A 16,460-nucleotide genomic window follows, 5' to 3' on the forward strand; every position below is an offset into this window, starting at 1 on the left:
TGTGCTGCACCATGGCCGAACGTCAACCTGGGAAGCGGGGAAAAAGGATGTGCAAGGAGTGGAAGTTTATATTAGATATTTTCTGTAACTGCAGGGGAATACGGTTACAGTATTTCAAAGTCAAAAGTCAACCTAATGTCAATCTTACTCAGCTTACAGACAGAGATCGAAATGACGTTTCCAACAATCCCGAATGTAAAATTATACAGTAGACAGATATGAATATCCTATATACACAATCAACAGACACAATATAAGTTTGCAATATAATTATGTTATACCATGAGATTAATTCAGTTACTCCCCAGCCCTGAGAGTACCTCCTTACCAGGGTTCATACACTTTTTCACCAATGATTTTCAATGACTTTTCCATGACTTCATGACCTTTACCTAATTTTCTATGACAAAACAAATTACTCTTTCTCAGCGGTACCACTGAAAATGGTTTATTTTAACATGGAACAGGAAAATAAGGTCTGCATATGAAACATGTTGTGCCCATCTAAAATAAATCAAATAGGCTGACTAGCTTCTACACGCTAAAGCAACTCAAATCTCTCACCAGCAAAACACCTCGTCAGTTAAATGCCATTTTACGTTTCATTACTATACGATACAGTATTTATTATCATTATAGTATTACTATTTCGGCGATTAGATAAAATATAAATTATATTTGATGCAACTTTAGTTACATTTCCATGATTTTTCCAAAACTTTGGGAAAAATGTTGTTTTCCATAACTTTTCCAGGTTTTTAATGACCGTAAGAACCCTGCCTTAGACATATGATAATCTACAATCATATCAGGGGGGTTATCATCCAACCATCTTGGTAATATTGTGAGGTGTGTAGGAAATAAAGCGTACCTGTGTTTGCGTTCATAAACACAGTTTAGTCCAATAAACACAATGATATGGATTTAGAGTTATGTCTATGTGAAATACTTTCACCCTAAAATAATCTGTCTTTTCCTTTAGCCCTATATCTATTATCCCTACTCTTTCCTTTCCTATATACATTATCTGTGACTTTTCTATTTTCACCCTAGCTCCTGATGCCCTACCATACAAACTATCCAACACTTCGCTAACACTTTCTCTGTCTTTAACTGGAATGGTGGTATCGTCTGCATACTGATAAACTAAACCAACCCTCCCCCCTGGTACCTCTACTCCTCTGATGTTGCTGTTTTGCCGCTAGGGGCTCTGCTGACAGCGCATACAACATGGCCGAGTGAGGGCATGTTGTTCAAACTCTCTTTGAATTGACCAACTTTATTATCTTCTTACTTTGGACCCTGAGAGCCAAAGATGGCGTCAAAGTCCTCACTGATCTCGATCCTGGTGGGCATGCGTGGGAGTTCGGCGACGCGTCTGTAGAACTTGGAGAAGATCTCGTCATCCAGCTTCATCACTTCCTTCACTGCCATCTCTGTGACTGTGATGGTGGTTTCCTGCAGTCCGGCCACTGATCGAAGAGAAACACAGAAGAAACTATTTTAGGCTTTAAAAGAAAAACCAAACAAGAGTAGAATTTGACAAAATAGCAGGAATGCATGCTCTTGAAAAACCTACAAGTTAAAAATAAATTATATTTTTTTCAAGAGGACAAAAAACATTGCTTTATAGACTTCAGGTAATGCAAGTTTATTTGTTTATTTATAAAGCACATTTTCACACAGGGAGTGCTTTACAAAAAAACATTATAAGCATTAAAATAGATTGCAACATTTAAAAACAGACCTTAAAAGGTAGGGTAGGTAAGAATTGAGAAACCAGCTCGAGTGCGCTGGAATTTGAAAATACACAGCCGGAAACAATCTGCCCCTTCCTTACAGAGCCCCTCCTCCAACACACACAACATGACCAATGAGGGCACGAGATAAGTTTGTGCACAGATGGAAGGCTGACAGGCAGGTAGGCCATCCAGTTACTTTAGCCGGGCCGGCTCAGATGATTGGTCGTGCTTTTTACAGCGCCACGGCTTCCACAGATGATATTTTTTTATGTATTTATTGTCAAAGCATTTAATGTATTCATTGCTTTCGGGATGTTAAGAGCATTCCATGGAATATAACAAAAAGTGTTTCTGAAGTGAATTACCAACCCCACCTTTAAAGAGCCGAGATAATACCAATAAAACAAGCTAAATAGAGTAGGACAGGTATAAAATACAAGAATAAGAGTTACAGTGCGGTGCTTAATAGCAAGAAGTGCATACCTTTGCTATTCAGACGTCCCAAGAAGCTCTCCAACTTGTCAAGTTTCTTATCCGTTTCCATGTCCGGTCTGGCCTCAATTTCTATAATTAAAATAAATCAATCTTACTTATGGTGCATACAAGATCTGTTTATTTTAAACTAACAAAAACATTTACATCATTTTGTCTTTTTCAACCTGTTTTCAAGTTATTTGTTGAATGTTTTTAACACATCATATAGATCTTATCGTATAAGCTTAAAAGTCAAGTCAAGTAAGAGTAAAGTCCACTCCCGTCGCTAAAACATCAATGAAAATGAAGTTCATTCAGGTTTAAATCACAGCCGTTGATAAACTGGGATTTCTTTAGCAGAGGTTTCATGAATGACGAAGGACTTGGACATCCGTCTCACCCTCTTGTGGTTTGTTGACAGCCGGCACGCTGCTCTTGAGTATGGGTGGAGACCGGTGACAGGATGGGACTGATAACTGAGGAGGAGGCTGCCAGGCCTGGCGGACACGACGGACACACCAGATATATATTATTATACAATATACTAATTTAATAAGAAAAGATACCAGTAAATGTATCTTTTTTTGTTTAAAAAATAAAGAAATCATAATTCTTTTGTCAAATAAAAAGGAGAGTATTTCAGAATCAGAATATCTTTATTAGTCCCAAAGAGGGGACATTTACGTTGTCACAGCAGAAAAGAGCCAAAGACAGCTTAATGTTACGTAGAAGCATGCTTAAAAAAGTATTAAAGTAAAAACGTTATAATATAATTTGTACTTCAAAATACACATCCTGTAACAGTTCTGAGGATTTAGCAGCCAGGTAAATATATTGCACAGTTATTAACGGCATATATATATATACAGTATATTGCACATATTGCACATAGTTGGTTGGTATTTAACAGCAAGGGGTGCTGTATATATATATATGCCGTTAATAACTGTGCAATATATTTACCTGGCTNGTGCAGTTAATATAAGATTATTTTCTTCTCCCTGCTCCTTTCCGGGTAAGGTGTGTTTATAGAGACATGTTTTGCTAATAATTGTTATACATTAAGTTGTGCATACTATGAATGGAACAAATAAAAATGAAATGAAAATGAAATTGTATTATTAGAAATTCATTTATTATTGTGATTTGTATATAACATAACAACTTCCCAGTCCCTAAAATAACCCATTGACATCCCCCCTGTCTCCCCCCAGCATCAAGGCCTCCTCCCAGCCCAGCTCAGCGGTCCAGGATCAGGGTCCGGAGCCCAAAGTGCCCCAGGAGCCCCAGAAACCAGCTCCAGCTCCCGGTGCCGGGGGGGAGGGCGATGGCCACGCGTTTTTCTCTGACGAGCCGGACCTGTCCACCCTCACCTTGGCAGAGAAAATGGCCCTCTTCAATCGCCTCGCTCATCAAACAGCAAAGAGCCCTGAGGCCCGAGGGGACACCCGGCAGCGCAGGGCCAACGCCCGCTTTCAGACTCAACCCATCACCCAGGGAGAGGTGGAGCAGGTACAAAAAACGTTTTAAATAAGCAATGTTGTTTTTTTGTTGTTGTACATTTTAGTTGCATTTTTATAATTACAGTTTGAATTTGAAGACATTAAGAAAATTATCAAAATCAAGGAAGGTCTTATTTCTGCTAATATATATATTTTTTTTTTACATTTTTGTGAGTTTGAATTATTAACGTTGAAGGACATTAAGAACATTATCAAAATCAAGGAAGGTTTTAACTTCTCCTATATAATATATTTCTTGTGCACTTCTTAACCAAAAGTTATTTATAATTCTGTTTTTGTAAAGTAAAAGGACTCAACGATTAGCTTTTTCCCCTTATTATTATTATTATTATTATTATTATTATTTGTACTATATCCTATCCTATCCCACCATTATACCCCATCCATCTTAATCGCACCCACAAACTCAATTGTGAATGAATAATGAATATGATAAAGTTCTAAAGAGACGTAAAAGTCAGAAAAACATTTTTGAGAAGGCCAAATGTTAGAGGTGCGGACACTAACATAAAAAAATAACCCACTGACAAAATATTGAAATTAACAACGTTGCTTCTTAAGATTATTTGGATGTGAGATCTTCTTACAGTAAAAAGGCCTGGAGCAAAGGGCGATTAATCTCCGGGTCACTTCCAGTACACTGCAGTGTGTGAATTACAGAGTTAAGAGAGTCCTTTAGGGCGGGATGGATGAATGATACTGTTCTCTGTGCAAACTCAGATATGACCAAATAAACAGAGGTCACAGGGTTTGTTCTGCTTTTACTTTTAATACAGTGGCATCTAGATGTCAAAAAAAGTCCAACAGTTCACATGTAAAAGCTCATACTGTGCTTTAATGTATACGAGGGATGTACATTTCTGGATCTAAATCAGAATCAGAAAAATAAGTCAATTCTCATTTTAGTTCAAAAGAATTTAGCACAAGTATTTGTGTGTTGAACTACTGACGCAATATCTACATGCTTCTGTAGGAAACAACATATTCAAAAATCATCTTTTGGAAATTGTGAATGGATTCAGGATCTTAAAAAATGTCAATCTCAATTCTCATATTCATGATTTTGTCCTAACCCATGATATATACAGCATATATATTGTTGTTGATGGTATACTTTGTCATTTACATTGCCAAAACATCATCCAATGTGGCATTAAACAGATAAAACACGCTTCACATTAGGTTGTCTTCACCTGAACCACATTCTCAGTATTCAATCACTGGTGTCCACACAGGTAGCTGATCCTCCAGTCACCTCTGAGGTGTGTAACGGTGACATAAAGACCAATCAGGGACAACATGTAAGACCTCCGATGCCTGTACGATGCTTCTGATTGGTTGCATCTAATGTATCTGCTTTTGATTGACCTCTGGTCCCGCTAGTGACCGATGTTGTCTTGTCTTGCTTACATTCGCTGAGCTGAGCCTGATGGTCCGCTTTAAATGCCATTTTAAAGTGTGTATTTTAAAGTTTGACATTTTAAAAACAGGTGCCTTGTTTGTTTTCCGTGGCTCCTCAATTTTGGATAAGGAAGCTTCTCTGACACGCTTGCTCATTGCAGAGCAAGCATGGGATTATTTGAATGCAATCTGAATGCAATTTCCACTAAAAACATCAATGCTTATCTGGATAAAAAGCATGTAAGGGGTCAATACATAGACATTTTATTGCAACTAAAATAATTGACAGTAATCTGGGGTAGAGCTGGAGCATCTTAAATCGACTTGACGTGAGCTACTTTATGCTGTTACATCAACACTTGTTATTACCTTTCCTGATCTAGACATTCCTGATGCAAGTTATTATGAACCATAGAGTTACAATTCCCACATTTATGGAAAACATGCAAGTTAAAATATTCAAATGTACTGTTTCCATGCCCTCCATGATATAAATATAAAAAAAAGTTGGTTAACAATCAAATAGTAAGACTTAAAAAAGCAAATGTTACCATTCGAATGACACAGCGTTTAAGCTAGTGAATGTCAGATGTAAACTGGAGGGTAAATGCTTTGTGTGTTTTGCTTTTTATGATTCAGCTAGTGTTCAAATCTGTGCTTCCTGCTGCCATTTTGTGAATGACAGAGTTGCTGTACAACTACTCAAAATGTTTCCCTAATTGTTTTTGATTGCTGCTGTCCTCCCTCTCGTCCATCCATCAGTTTCTTTTCTACCTTTTTCATTCCACTTCATCCCCACCTTCTGTAACATCCCCACATACCTGAATACATCTAAAAATGTCCTTATTTACCACCATATCTCTTCTCCATATCAATCCCTTTCCTTAGTCATTCTATCCATCTCATATATCTGATTTGTTTCCTGTTCTTTCTGCAGCTGAAAACCGGAGGTGAGATCAAACTGGAGCCTCTGTCTGCGTCCCTAGTTCGCTCCGTGGCAGCCGTCGCCTCCCAAGCCTCTGTCGCCACAGTAACCGGCAGCGGAGACAACGACGACAACCTCCGTCCAGGGAAGTCCACGGCGGTCCCTTACATCCCTGCCCAACAACAGGCGACCTGCAACACCAGCAGCCACCAGGAGAGGGCGTTGAGGTATTTCTCCATGACCCAGAGCGGGGACCCCGGCCACCCCGAGCCCGATTTCAACGCCTCCCCTCTCCCCCCTGAGAGCCGGCAGAGAGTGGGGGCTCCTCTGGCTCCCACATCCTCTGTCAGTCACAGGGAGGCGCTGGAGGAGGAGGAGGAGGTCAGGGGGAGACAGCAGGGAGGAGGAGCCAGAGAAGACGGCAGCGTTAAGGGAAAGCAGGACACCGGGCAGCATCCCCAGCCTCACTCTTCAGACTCCTCTTTGTGGAGGGCAGAGTCAGAGCCCCTGCCCAGCCGGAGAGCCGCAGACAGAGGACACTCCCAGGAGAGCAGGGAGAGAGCGGAGGGGAGAGGAAGAGGAAGAGGAGGGTACCTGAGAGAGGCAGCTCACAGCTCCTTCACACAGGAGCAGGAGAGGAGCGGCGGCCGGAGCCAGCCAGGCATCTCAGGTAGGAGATAGAAGGAAAAAGAGATGGAGACAGTGGGGGGGTGGAGATTATTAAAGAGATGTGAAAAGCTAAAGCAAGGATGTGTGAAAAAGAGTGGACATAAAGGAACAAGAGAAAGGGAGTGACAGTGTCTAGGGACGGGGGTGTTCTCATTATCCTCATTGTCTCATGCAGCATGCTCCCACGCATCATAGCTTTCTGCCGGCTGCACACACACACTTGTCCCAGCTGGGGGTGTTTGATTTGGCTGATAGAGAGACGTCTGAAGCTGCATCTAATTAGCATATTTGTCCATGCATGTGCCTCGTGGCTGTCTTTGTCTAGAAAGAGGAAGCCCCCTTTTTTTCCTGACGCCAGAGATGGCTTAAATCAAACTGTGTGTGCTCACTGTCATGGCCTATAAAAGGGGCTGTGGTCCCCGATGTGCACCATATTACGCCTGTGGGTTAGCCCTGCACATACTACAGTATGATGGGCCTGACCTGGTTTTATGAGCTGATGCAGAATGGGTCCAGGGGGTGGTCTTTTTTTCCCATGCGTGCACACAAACAGTGCACACAAATTGAAAGCACTCAGTGAGAGAGTGCAGAACAATTGGCCGGCACTTACTTGAAGCAGGTAGAGGACAGGGAGGACACAATGGATGCCTTGTCTGCATGCTGAACTCTTGTTTAGTGCTGCATGGGTAGATCTTCACTAAAGTTGAGTCTATTCATCATTACTATAGTATCATGAGGCTGAAGGAGTTGCATGGACTTATACTAATTCCCTGCAGACATACCACTACACGCCTAACACTGACCCTCACCCTGACCTTAACACAAGTCTATATGAGTACTTCTTTTATGTGTAAAGCAACATCAGACTTGACTTAAACTGCTTTCCTAATTTTGGAAAACGAAATAGATTCACTGAATATTCATTTTTTATTAAAACATCCTGCACAAGCAACTAGTATATAAGTAGTTTAACCTTTGTAAATGCAGCAAGAGGATAATTCCACCATAGAATAAAGCAGTTTAACTTCATAAAATGAGCTTTAAATCACAACTAATTTATCACAAGTATTCATAAATATTATTGGCGAAGCAATCAATATCTGCTATCAGTATGGGAACATGTGCATTCCTCATTGGGAACATCGTTTTTGCTCCTAATAGGCGCTTTCACACCGGAGTACTTTTCCCAGTCTAGTTCCGATAGTTCTTGAAATTTGCGTTCACACCAAAAAAATCTGGAACTAGAACTTAGTTCATGAAAACCTTTTCACCCCATTTTCAGTCCCTGCTAGAGAGCAGGTACTTTCATGGGAGAAAAAGGTTCCCATTTCTGATTGGCTGGACGGAATGCAAACCACGCCCCGTACGACTCGGAAAAGTTTTGTGAAGCCGCCATTGTATTTGCTGGCATTAGCATTATTAGCATTAGCATTAGCCCCGCGCACCAACGGAGAGAGACTAATTTATGGCAACACAAAAAAAAACATGGGAGTGGTGGAGATGAGGAGGTGTCGGCGTTCTGGCGATTTACTCGGAAGGGTCCCCAACTCCGGGGACTTCCGGCCGGGGACTTCGGGTGGCAGTATACGCCGTGAAGTTGTTTGCGGCCTGCCAGTAAACCCAAAGCAGAAGAAGAAGAAGAAGAAGTGACGTCAGCGGCTTAATTTGCCTAATCCTCCCTCAGGGACTTATTCCGGTGTGAACGCGATCTGCTCTTTAGTTCATCAGAACTAAAGAGTTCTGATGAACTAAGTACTGGGAACTAAGTACAGCAAAGTACTTGGTGTGAAAGCGCCTTATGTGTTAAAAGCCCCACAAAATGTTTACTATGCATTCCAGCGCACACATTTGTTTCAGGGATGAGAAACAAATGCTGATAAAACAGGTCATGGTTAACAAAAAAAAATGCAACAAACATTCCCATTTTAATGGCAATACTGTTATTTAGAGATTAAGATAATGGCCATAAACCACAACATCCCAAGGACGTTTGTTGCATCTCTCACAACTTTAATTCCACTTACAATAGTAAATAATATATATCAGATGTTTGAGCATCCGTGCTTGTGCTAACTGACTAACTAAAGGTGACAAATAGTTGTGTGAAACCTTATCGAAGTGAGTTTCATCTTGCTGAAAATAGTATACTGTTATGTACAGTTGTGCACCCACACAGGGCTCTTTACTTTGAATGGTATTCTCATCAGTACTTTGGTTTATGAGTATAAGCATGGGATAACTTGCATGTCAGAGATTGGCCTTCAGTCTATCAATTTTAATACTAAAACCCACCAAATTGTTCCCAATGGCTTGCTAATAAGAGTTTGAATTTAAATAACTTGTGAGGCATCAGAGCCATTAAAAACCTTAGTGGAAAAAAAAACCTGGTTTCCTCATGAGACATCCATTGAATCACTTATTGTCAAATTTAAGAAAGTAAAGAATGAGCGAAAAGAATATTAATAATGTTGTAGGTGTCATTATTAGCACATTAATCATGTTTTACCTTAGAAGTTCACTCATGCTTATACCCATGTTGCTTTTTCTTTCAGATTTGCACGATCATCCCGCTCCCCTGAAGCCACTGATCGCTAAAGTCTCATCCAGGACAGTGTCTCACGTCTCAAGCAGCCAGCAGCAAACCCAGCCACCTCCAACTCTTCCTAAAACCTTCCCTCAGCAGCAGCCTCCTCCAACACCCCCCAAACCTGTGGTCACCATCCAGTCGCAGCCCCCACCAACGCTCCCCAAAGCCATCACTCAGTCCCCACAAACGCAGCCCAAACCTCCAGGATTCGTCCAGCCTCTCCCCAAGCCTTACGCTCAGACAGCCACCAAACCCCAGGTGCCCCCTCAGACGCCCCCCAAACCCCAGTCCTTCCCCCAGGCGCTGGTCAAGTCCCAGTCCCTCCCCCTGGACCACAGCGAGGACTTTGACAGGCTCAGCGACTACTCTGGAGATCTGCTGTCCCCCACAGAGTCTGGAGAGCTGCTTTCTGAAAGCATGTCCGCCAAACAGATGTCCATCAGGGAGAGGTGAGTGGATGATGGATGTTAAAAAATACAGTGCTGGTCAGTTGAGTTGCCAGATCGGTCGAAAACAGCATTTCGGGATTATAGCACTCTTTTCTGACATTGTTTCAAAGATTCAAAAGTTTTATTGTCATATGCACAAAGCTACCGTGTGGAAATGGCAATGAAATTCTTCTGACCTGAGCTCCTCCAACAATGCAACATATGTAATAAAATACAAAAATACAAACTAAAAAGTTGTGCAAAAAGTCTATATACATGTCAAGAACAGAATATAACATTAAATCATGTATATTAAGACTAAATTAAATGCCTTGCAAAACAGGGCTAATTTAGTTTGGTGTTATTTTATCTTATTGGATTTGAACAGTGAATTTCTGCAAATGTTTTTTCACCTTTCCATTCACTGGGTTGCAGAGCAGTGCTGAGATTAGGGATATTAAGAGAAAACAGGATGATTTGGTGATAAGAAGCTGAATAATAAATGATGTAATAGTAGGCTGTAGGCTATTTTTACCTTATCCAGTCTAAATGTGGCTCTGTCTGCCTCGGTGCTGCATTTTCCTCCTCGCTCCCTGTCAAAAATGTACTGATTTGAACAACAGTAGCTCATCTCTTATGAAGGCAACCAGTCCTTAAGACATACCTTTTAGCATTTAGGATTAAATCTGTGTGAAGGCACTCATTTAGTCTTAGTGGAAGGTCTATCTGTCTCAAAGAAATGGTTGGTATATGTCCATTTTAGAAGTCATATGAGACATACAAGAGGTATAACAGATGTTCAGCTGTTGTTCAAGATATAGACATAGAGAGACATAATAGGAACAAACAAGACAATTACTTCAGTAAAAACTTCACAAATGGGATCCGTGGTCAGGAGTACAACCTAATACTTTCCTGTAGGGATAACAAGGACTCTCAGTCAGCTGCACATTTCCAAAGAAGAACAGGGTTTTTTAAAATCAAGGTCAATCTCTAACCCTAACCCTAACCTCTAACCCTAACCCTAACCCTAACCCTAACCCTAACCCTAACCCTAAGGTGCTTCTTAAAACCTAACGCTTAGCAAAGCTGCTGGCACAAATGAACCCTGATTCCAGTCACAGCTCAGCGCTCTACGAGATGTTAGCAGAGACCAGACACTGAACTGCAGCATGATTTAATGTGCAGCGTTTGACAGAATCAGGCACTTCCTCCCCGCCCTTGCAGTGTGTAGGTTTGATTCTTACATTTTTAGAGGTGAGGGAGATTCATTTTTAGCAACAATGTGTTCCTCCGCCCATGCAGCTGTGGAGGAGAAATCCTCTGGGGTTCCTCCTAATGCCCTCATTCCTGCCCTGTCCACACTCAGGCAGCGGGGAGGTTGACACACTTTCTTTTTACCCCTCAGCCGTACGTTATCAGCGCCCACTTTGGAGTCTGTTTTTTATAGCAATCCTTCAAATCTCTGACCTATCTTTCACTCTTGAATGATTATTTTCCTTACTGTCAGGCAAATAAAGGAATTGCATTACAGTAATTGTTCACTTTATTTGTTTTTTTTATCTAGAATAAACGCCCATAGTAATGCTGAGAAAAAGCTTGTCCTGTTCTCATACATGTTAGTGGATGGACAATGTTCCCTGATGTCGAATTTTAAATGTTAAAGATGTTGGCCACCTGCCTAAAGAATTCACAATTGTTTTGTGTTACTGAGCTGGATATGTAAGCCTACGGCTGACATCACTACGTTACACTCGCGCCCCTGTTGGCTAGCGCTCCAACACATTGTAGTTGATAGGCTAAGGGGCGGGACATCTCTAAGAGGTTGACCAATCACAAAAGAGCCGGCCAGCTAACCAATCAGAGCAGACTGGGCTCTGGTTTCAGACAGAGGGTGAAAAGAGGTGCAGCAGCACAGGCAGTATGAGAAAAATAAAGAGCTTTTTGAACATTAAAGCATGGAGACAGACATGTCCCAGTAGAGACACTAAATACAAATAAGATAAGATAATACAAATGTTGATGGTTTCAGAGTGGCACTGCTGAAGAAGAGTGGTGAAGATGACTGGAGGAACAGGATCAACAAGAAGCAGGAAGTGGTTAAAGTGGCGACCACCGAGCAGCAGACTCAGCTGTGGGAGTCAGAGCAGACGAGCGAGAGGAAGGTCAGTCTGATCATCAATTACTCAAATCACATCACTTTCATTGGAATGAACATTTGAAGAGTTGCAAGCTTATGTTGCTTGTTCTAATGGTGGCCATTGTAAAACGGTGTGAGGTGGAGAGCCCTGAAATCTCTGCAGAAAAGATGTTTATATGTTATAATAACCAGTAGGAATGAGTTGGAAATGTTGTATTGACCTTTTGGGACCCTGAATGTATTTATTAATTAATATAGCGCGTTTCTAGGTTCTCTTAAAACAGGTAAACCTCTGGCTTTATTTATTTATTTGATAGGCCCATTGCGACTTAAAATCAGTATAAAAGCATAACATAAAAATGCTATAGTTAGCTAAAATGCTAATTCTATACCCATAGTTCATAGGCAGGTAACAAAAACCAGAAACCAATAGTCACAATATACAAGTACAAATACACAATCCAACACGAGTAAAAAAGACAAAATGCTTTGGACCAAAGGTCAAGTTAAAGTGATCAGTGCTGGTTGAACAGCTTTAGCCACATTTCACTGTCCATCCCTCTTGGTTGCCATGGCAGCTCCTGTCAATACTCCGTTAGCTAAGTGCTGCTTTCATTTCCTCCTTTGGTCCATCTGTTGTTTGAGCCCAGCGTTCCAGATCGGAGCAGCATCCAGTCCTGGCTGTAAACCAGGAAGCATATGGGACTGTCTGCTTCTGTAGAATTAGCAGTCTGGGGGAAAGATTCTCCTTTCTTTGAAAAGATTAGGCTCAAGGCTAAGTTTATTTGATCATCATGTCTCTATTATCTTACAAACAGAAGAGAAGATTTAGTTATTAGCTGATTTCCATCTGTCAGGTACACACGTAACAACAAACAATTCACACTTTACTTATCACACCAAGAGTTATACACATCAAGGTACCAGAGTATTTATCAGTAACTATAGTATTCATTTTAACTTAAACTGAAGTAAGTACTGTTGAGATGACTGGTTGCTAAATATCCATTGTTTTTGCACTTTTTGGAGAAAAATAAAAGTCTTTGCACGTTTTACTCTCAGCTGGGAGCAAATTCCAATTCGTAATGGCAGCGTATAAAAGTAAATGCTGTTTTTAAAAGATTATTTGACAGAAAGTTAATGTTTTAAAAGTGTATTTATGTGCAACTACATATAAGAGCTTCAGGATTGACTGTTTTTCCTGCAGTTCATCTACAGCACATTAGTATTCTGCTGGGTGAAACTGCCCGTTTAAACCCTGCATGGTACTCCTCCAGGCAGTCTCACCCTTAAAATCATTACATCAACAAAACCCCCTCTCCTCCTCCCCCTTTTTTCTCCCCCTGACCTCAGGAGGAAGGGGTGGTCGTTCAAGAATACTCCGCTGTGTCTGTGTCTGAGCAGCTGTGGGTAAGACCCGGTGTGAACCAATCATCTGCGTGCTGGACTCGTGTTGTCCAATCACAGCTTTGTGTGGACTTTGTGTGATCACTCCTCCTTAATCTGTCCGTCTTTGGGAGCTCTTCTGTTACCCTGCAGTCCGAAATGAAAAAAGGGGCATTAAGTAACTTTGTAGATATACAGTAATGCAAAGGCTGAATATCATTAGTTTTGCCCTTTGATACATTCTGTACATCTATTTAAAACTGCTGTAAAATTATATAAATCCTACTTTCAAGATATTGTACCACCTGGATTCACTTTTATGTCGGTGGACAGCAACATCAGTTATTTACTTACAAAAAATATATATATATTCTATGATGGCTACACATTTGAACAGTTAAAAAGCAAACACATTTAGTTGTATAAAGAAACAAGTTATTACGTAAGTGTAAAACTAATGTTTTTAAGAACATTCCTGCTGCTTTTGCATTGCTTTCATGGCTTAAAAGATATATTCAACATTAAAAAAGGAGAAAAAAGCTGTTTCAAAGAATACACTTCAGAAAATCCATGTCTAAAAGACAAATAATAATAAATAATACATATATTTCTGATGTTAAAATTATATGTATAGTATTATTTCATTTTTAAGGGCATTTATTGTTAGTATTAAATTGTATTAAATTGTATTACATTGTTAAAAGCATATTTAAATTAAAGAATCTGAGGAGGTAAAAATATGTTATGAAACACCGCTATAGATTTTATCTGTAAATATAACACTTTGAGGTCATGACTGTGCCTTTAAGCTTCGAGCTGTGTTTTCACCGCACCAGTAATTTAATATGTGACTTTCTGTGAACAAGCTGTTCCCGTCTCAATTTACAAAATACAAGAGGGGGAAACGGCTTTCGCAGTTTGCTGATTCATCTACTATGCCTAACAGTTAGAATTGAAATTGTATTCAATGCCCTTTAATGATTTGAAGTGCATTTTGGTTTGGGGAAGCATGGTGTTTTAATTCACAAGCAATCCATTTTACGTTTGAAAGGCTTTAGTTATTTCTCAGAGATAACAAAATGGTGTTTGTTTGTTCCAAAAACATATTTAAACTAATCAGAATCCACTTTATAAGCATAGTATGTGTACAAACATACGAGTAATTTACATGTTTCTCAGTGTTCCAACACAGAAATAAATAGAACAGCTACAAACTAGAAAGATAACAAAGCTTTAAAAACACACATTTAATTATAAAGAACATACAAGTGGGGGAAAAAATATCTAACTATGAGAAAATAAAAGATTAACACCATAACAATATTTCTTTTGTACATTATTCATTGCTTTTTACAGACGGATAGCGAGTCATTTTACATTTCCAGTTTCTTGCCTTCTTCTCCTTCTCCTTTGCATCGCCCCCTTATCCTCCTTCATCTGCATGCTCATCATTTCCTCCTTTGCTTTCCTTTCTTTCACTTTTCCATCTACCTCTACACCCTCAGGAACCTGTCTTCTCTTCCACCTTTTCTCCTACTATATCCCTCGGTCAAAAGTGTCAGTATATTGACCATCATAGTCAGGTAAGGACATGCACCTGGCACGCTGCATGTACCGGAGTCTTAAAGGTCCCATGTCATGCTTTTCCGGTTATTACCCGTCCCCTTGTGTGTTATGAAGGATTTTCTGCATGTAAATGGTCTGCAGAGTCAAAACCCTCAAAGTACACCCTGTAGCGAGTAAAACTCTAACACAGAAAATACCTCCCCAAAACGCCTCGTTGGAGATACGTCACTCTCCATTTGATTCTTCCGTACCCGGAACGAAATGGACCAATCCGTGGAGCCGTTACGTTACGTCCGCGGAGCCGTTACGTTAAGCCCCCGCTGATTGGTCCAAATTGACCAATCCACGGACTTCCTCACACACACACTCAGTGCAGGCAGCTCTGCTGATCTCTCCTCCCTGGCTGCAGGCTGATAACAGACAGTTGGGATCGCGGCGAAATTCTCTCTGCAGACCCATTCTCACAGCGTTTATCAACCTTTTTCTTACTCAATATCAAGCCACACTTATTGTTTTTACTTCGGCTGTGACTTTGTGTGTGCTCAGGGTGAGTTTGGCTGTGTTTCGCTGTGTATCGCTAAACAAGGAAACAACACCTCCACGGAGCTCAGCGCGATTCACAACGTCCGAAACGTGTGCTCACAGGGAGGGGGGGGGGCTGGAGCTATTGGAGCTACAACGGAGCCGTTAAAGGCAGAGAGTGAAATTCAGTGAATACATACTTTACAGAGATGCTGTATGAGAAACCAAAGTGATTTGAGAAAATTGCACAATATAAATCTATTCTAGTAGACCTCAACAATGGAATTATGATCAGTGGAAATGGCCATGACATGGGACCTTTAAACTCCTGCTTTGTTGGTTTCTTTGATCTCAGTGTATATCCATCACTCCTACGGTAGAATAAAGTACTTCATATCAGCTAGAACGGACATGCAGATAGCCCGCTCGAGTGTATAACATCTCCTTATATCTGCTCGGTTTGACACTGTGACTTCATGAATAATCGCTCCCGAGGGAAGAAGCGTGGAGTCACATGAAGTTAATGTGAAGCTGCGTGAGAGGCGGTGTACTTCTCTGACTCATACGGATCAAGTGGAAGCTTTTTGATTTGGCTCCATGATCTTGTTTGAAGTTTTAATGCAGCACTTTCACGTGTGTAGGAAATATCCCTGACATAATGGCCTTGCAGAGTTTATAGCATTGCATGAAAGACGTGCAGCTTTAAAATCTTTAATAACTTGATGGTTTTTCTCACTTTAATTGTCTGTGCAGAAGGTGGGAGAGGACATCGAGGCCAAGATGTCCATTGAGGAGAGAAAACAGNCTGCACCTTTCTAAAAAAAACTAAAATAAATAGAAATAGATGGTCTGCCCTTCATATGTTCTTATTCACAGCCAATCATAACAGTATCGTAGGAAAATAAGAGAAACACAAAAACTTACAAAAAAATACTTCGTTCCCACTTGACAGTTAACGGAAAGAAACAAAAAAATAAAATCCTACCCGACCATGAAAAAACGAACGCATTATCATCACCACCCCAGAAGGCAGAAATGTTAGATTTGATGCTTCTGAGATTTAAATACGTGATTTCTAAATTGCAACAGAGGATAAC

At 40.6% G+C, this 16,460-nt stretch overlaps 2 protein-coding genes across 2 annotated transcripts in view; one reads left to right on the forward strand and one right to left on the reverse strand.

The window, feature by feature from the left end:
• The window catches only part of LOC104940914 (supervillin-like), a 12,648-nt gene extending 9,939 nt beyond the window's left edge, over positions 1–2,709 (reverse strand). Inside the window, exons 1-4 of the mRNA XM_010765926.1 lie at positions 2,617–2,709; positions 2,226–2,306; positions 1,295–1,472; positions 6–27 (exon numbers count right to left, since the gene is read on the reverse strand). Of these exons, the coding sequence (XP_010764228.1) occupies positions 6–27; positions 1,295–1,472; positions 2,226–2,286 (261 nt within the window). The 5' untranslated portion in view covers positions 2,287–2,306; positions 2,617–2,709. The remainder of the gene's footprint in view (positions 1–5; positions 28–1,294; positions 1,473–2,225; positions 2,307–2,616) is intronic.
• Positions 2,710–2,949: 240 nt separating this feature from the next.
• Positions 2,950–16,182, forward strand: LOC104940915 (actin cytoskeleton-regulatory complex protein PAN1-like). The gene is made up of 9 exons (XM_010765927.1): positions 2,950–2,969; positions 3,431–3,728; positions 4,975–5,040; positions 6,078–6,735; positions 9,287–9,770; positions 11,782–11,914; positions 13,243–13,299; positions 14,781–14,858; positions 16,117–16,182. Exons 1-9 carry the CDS (start codon positions 2,950–2,952, stop codon positions 16,180–16,182), a joined length of 1,860 nt encoding a protein of 619 aa, XP_010764229.1.
• Positions 16,183–16,460: the final 278 nt, after the last annotated feature.

The sequence above is a fragment of the Notothenia coriiceps genome, unplaced genomic scaffold (genome assembly GCF_000735185.1).
Source record: "Notothenia coriiceps isolate Sejong01 unplaced genomic scaffold, NC01 NC01_scaffold00002826, whole genome shotgun sequence".
Taxonomy (NCBI): Eukaryota; Metazoa; Chordata; class Actinopteri; order Perciformes; family Nototheniidae; genus Notothenia; species Notothenia coriiceps.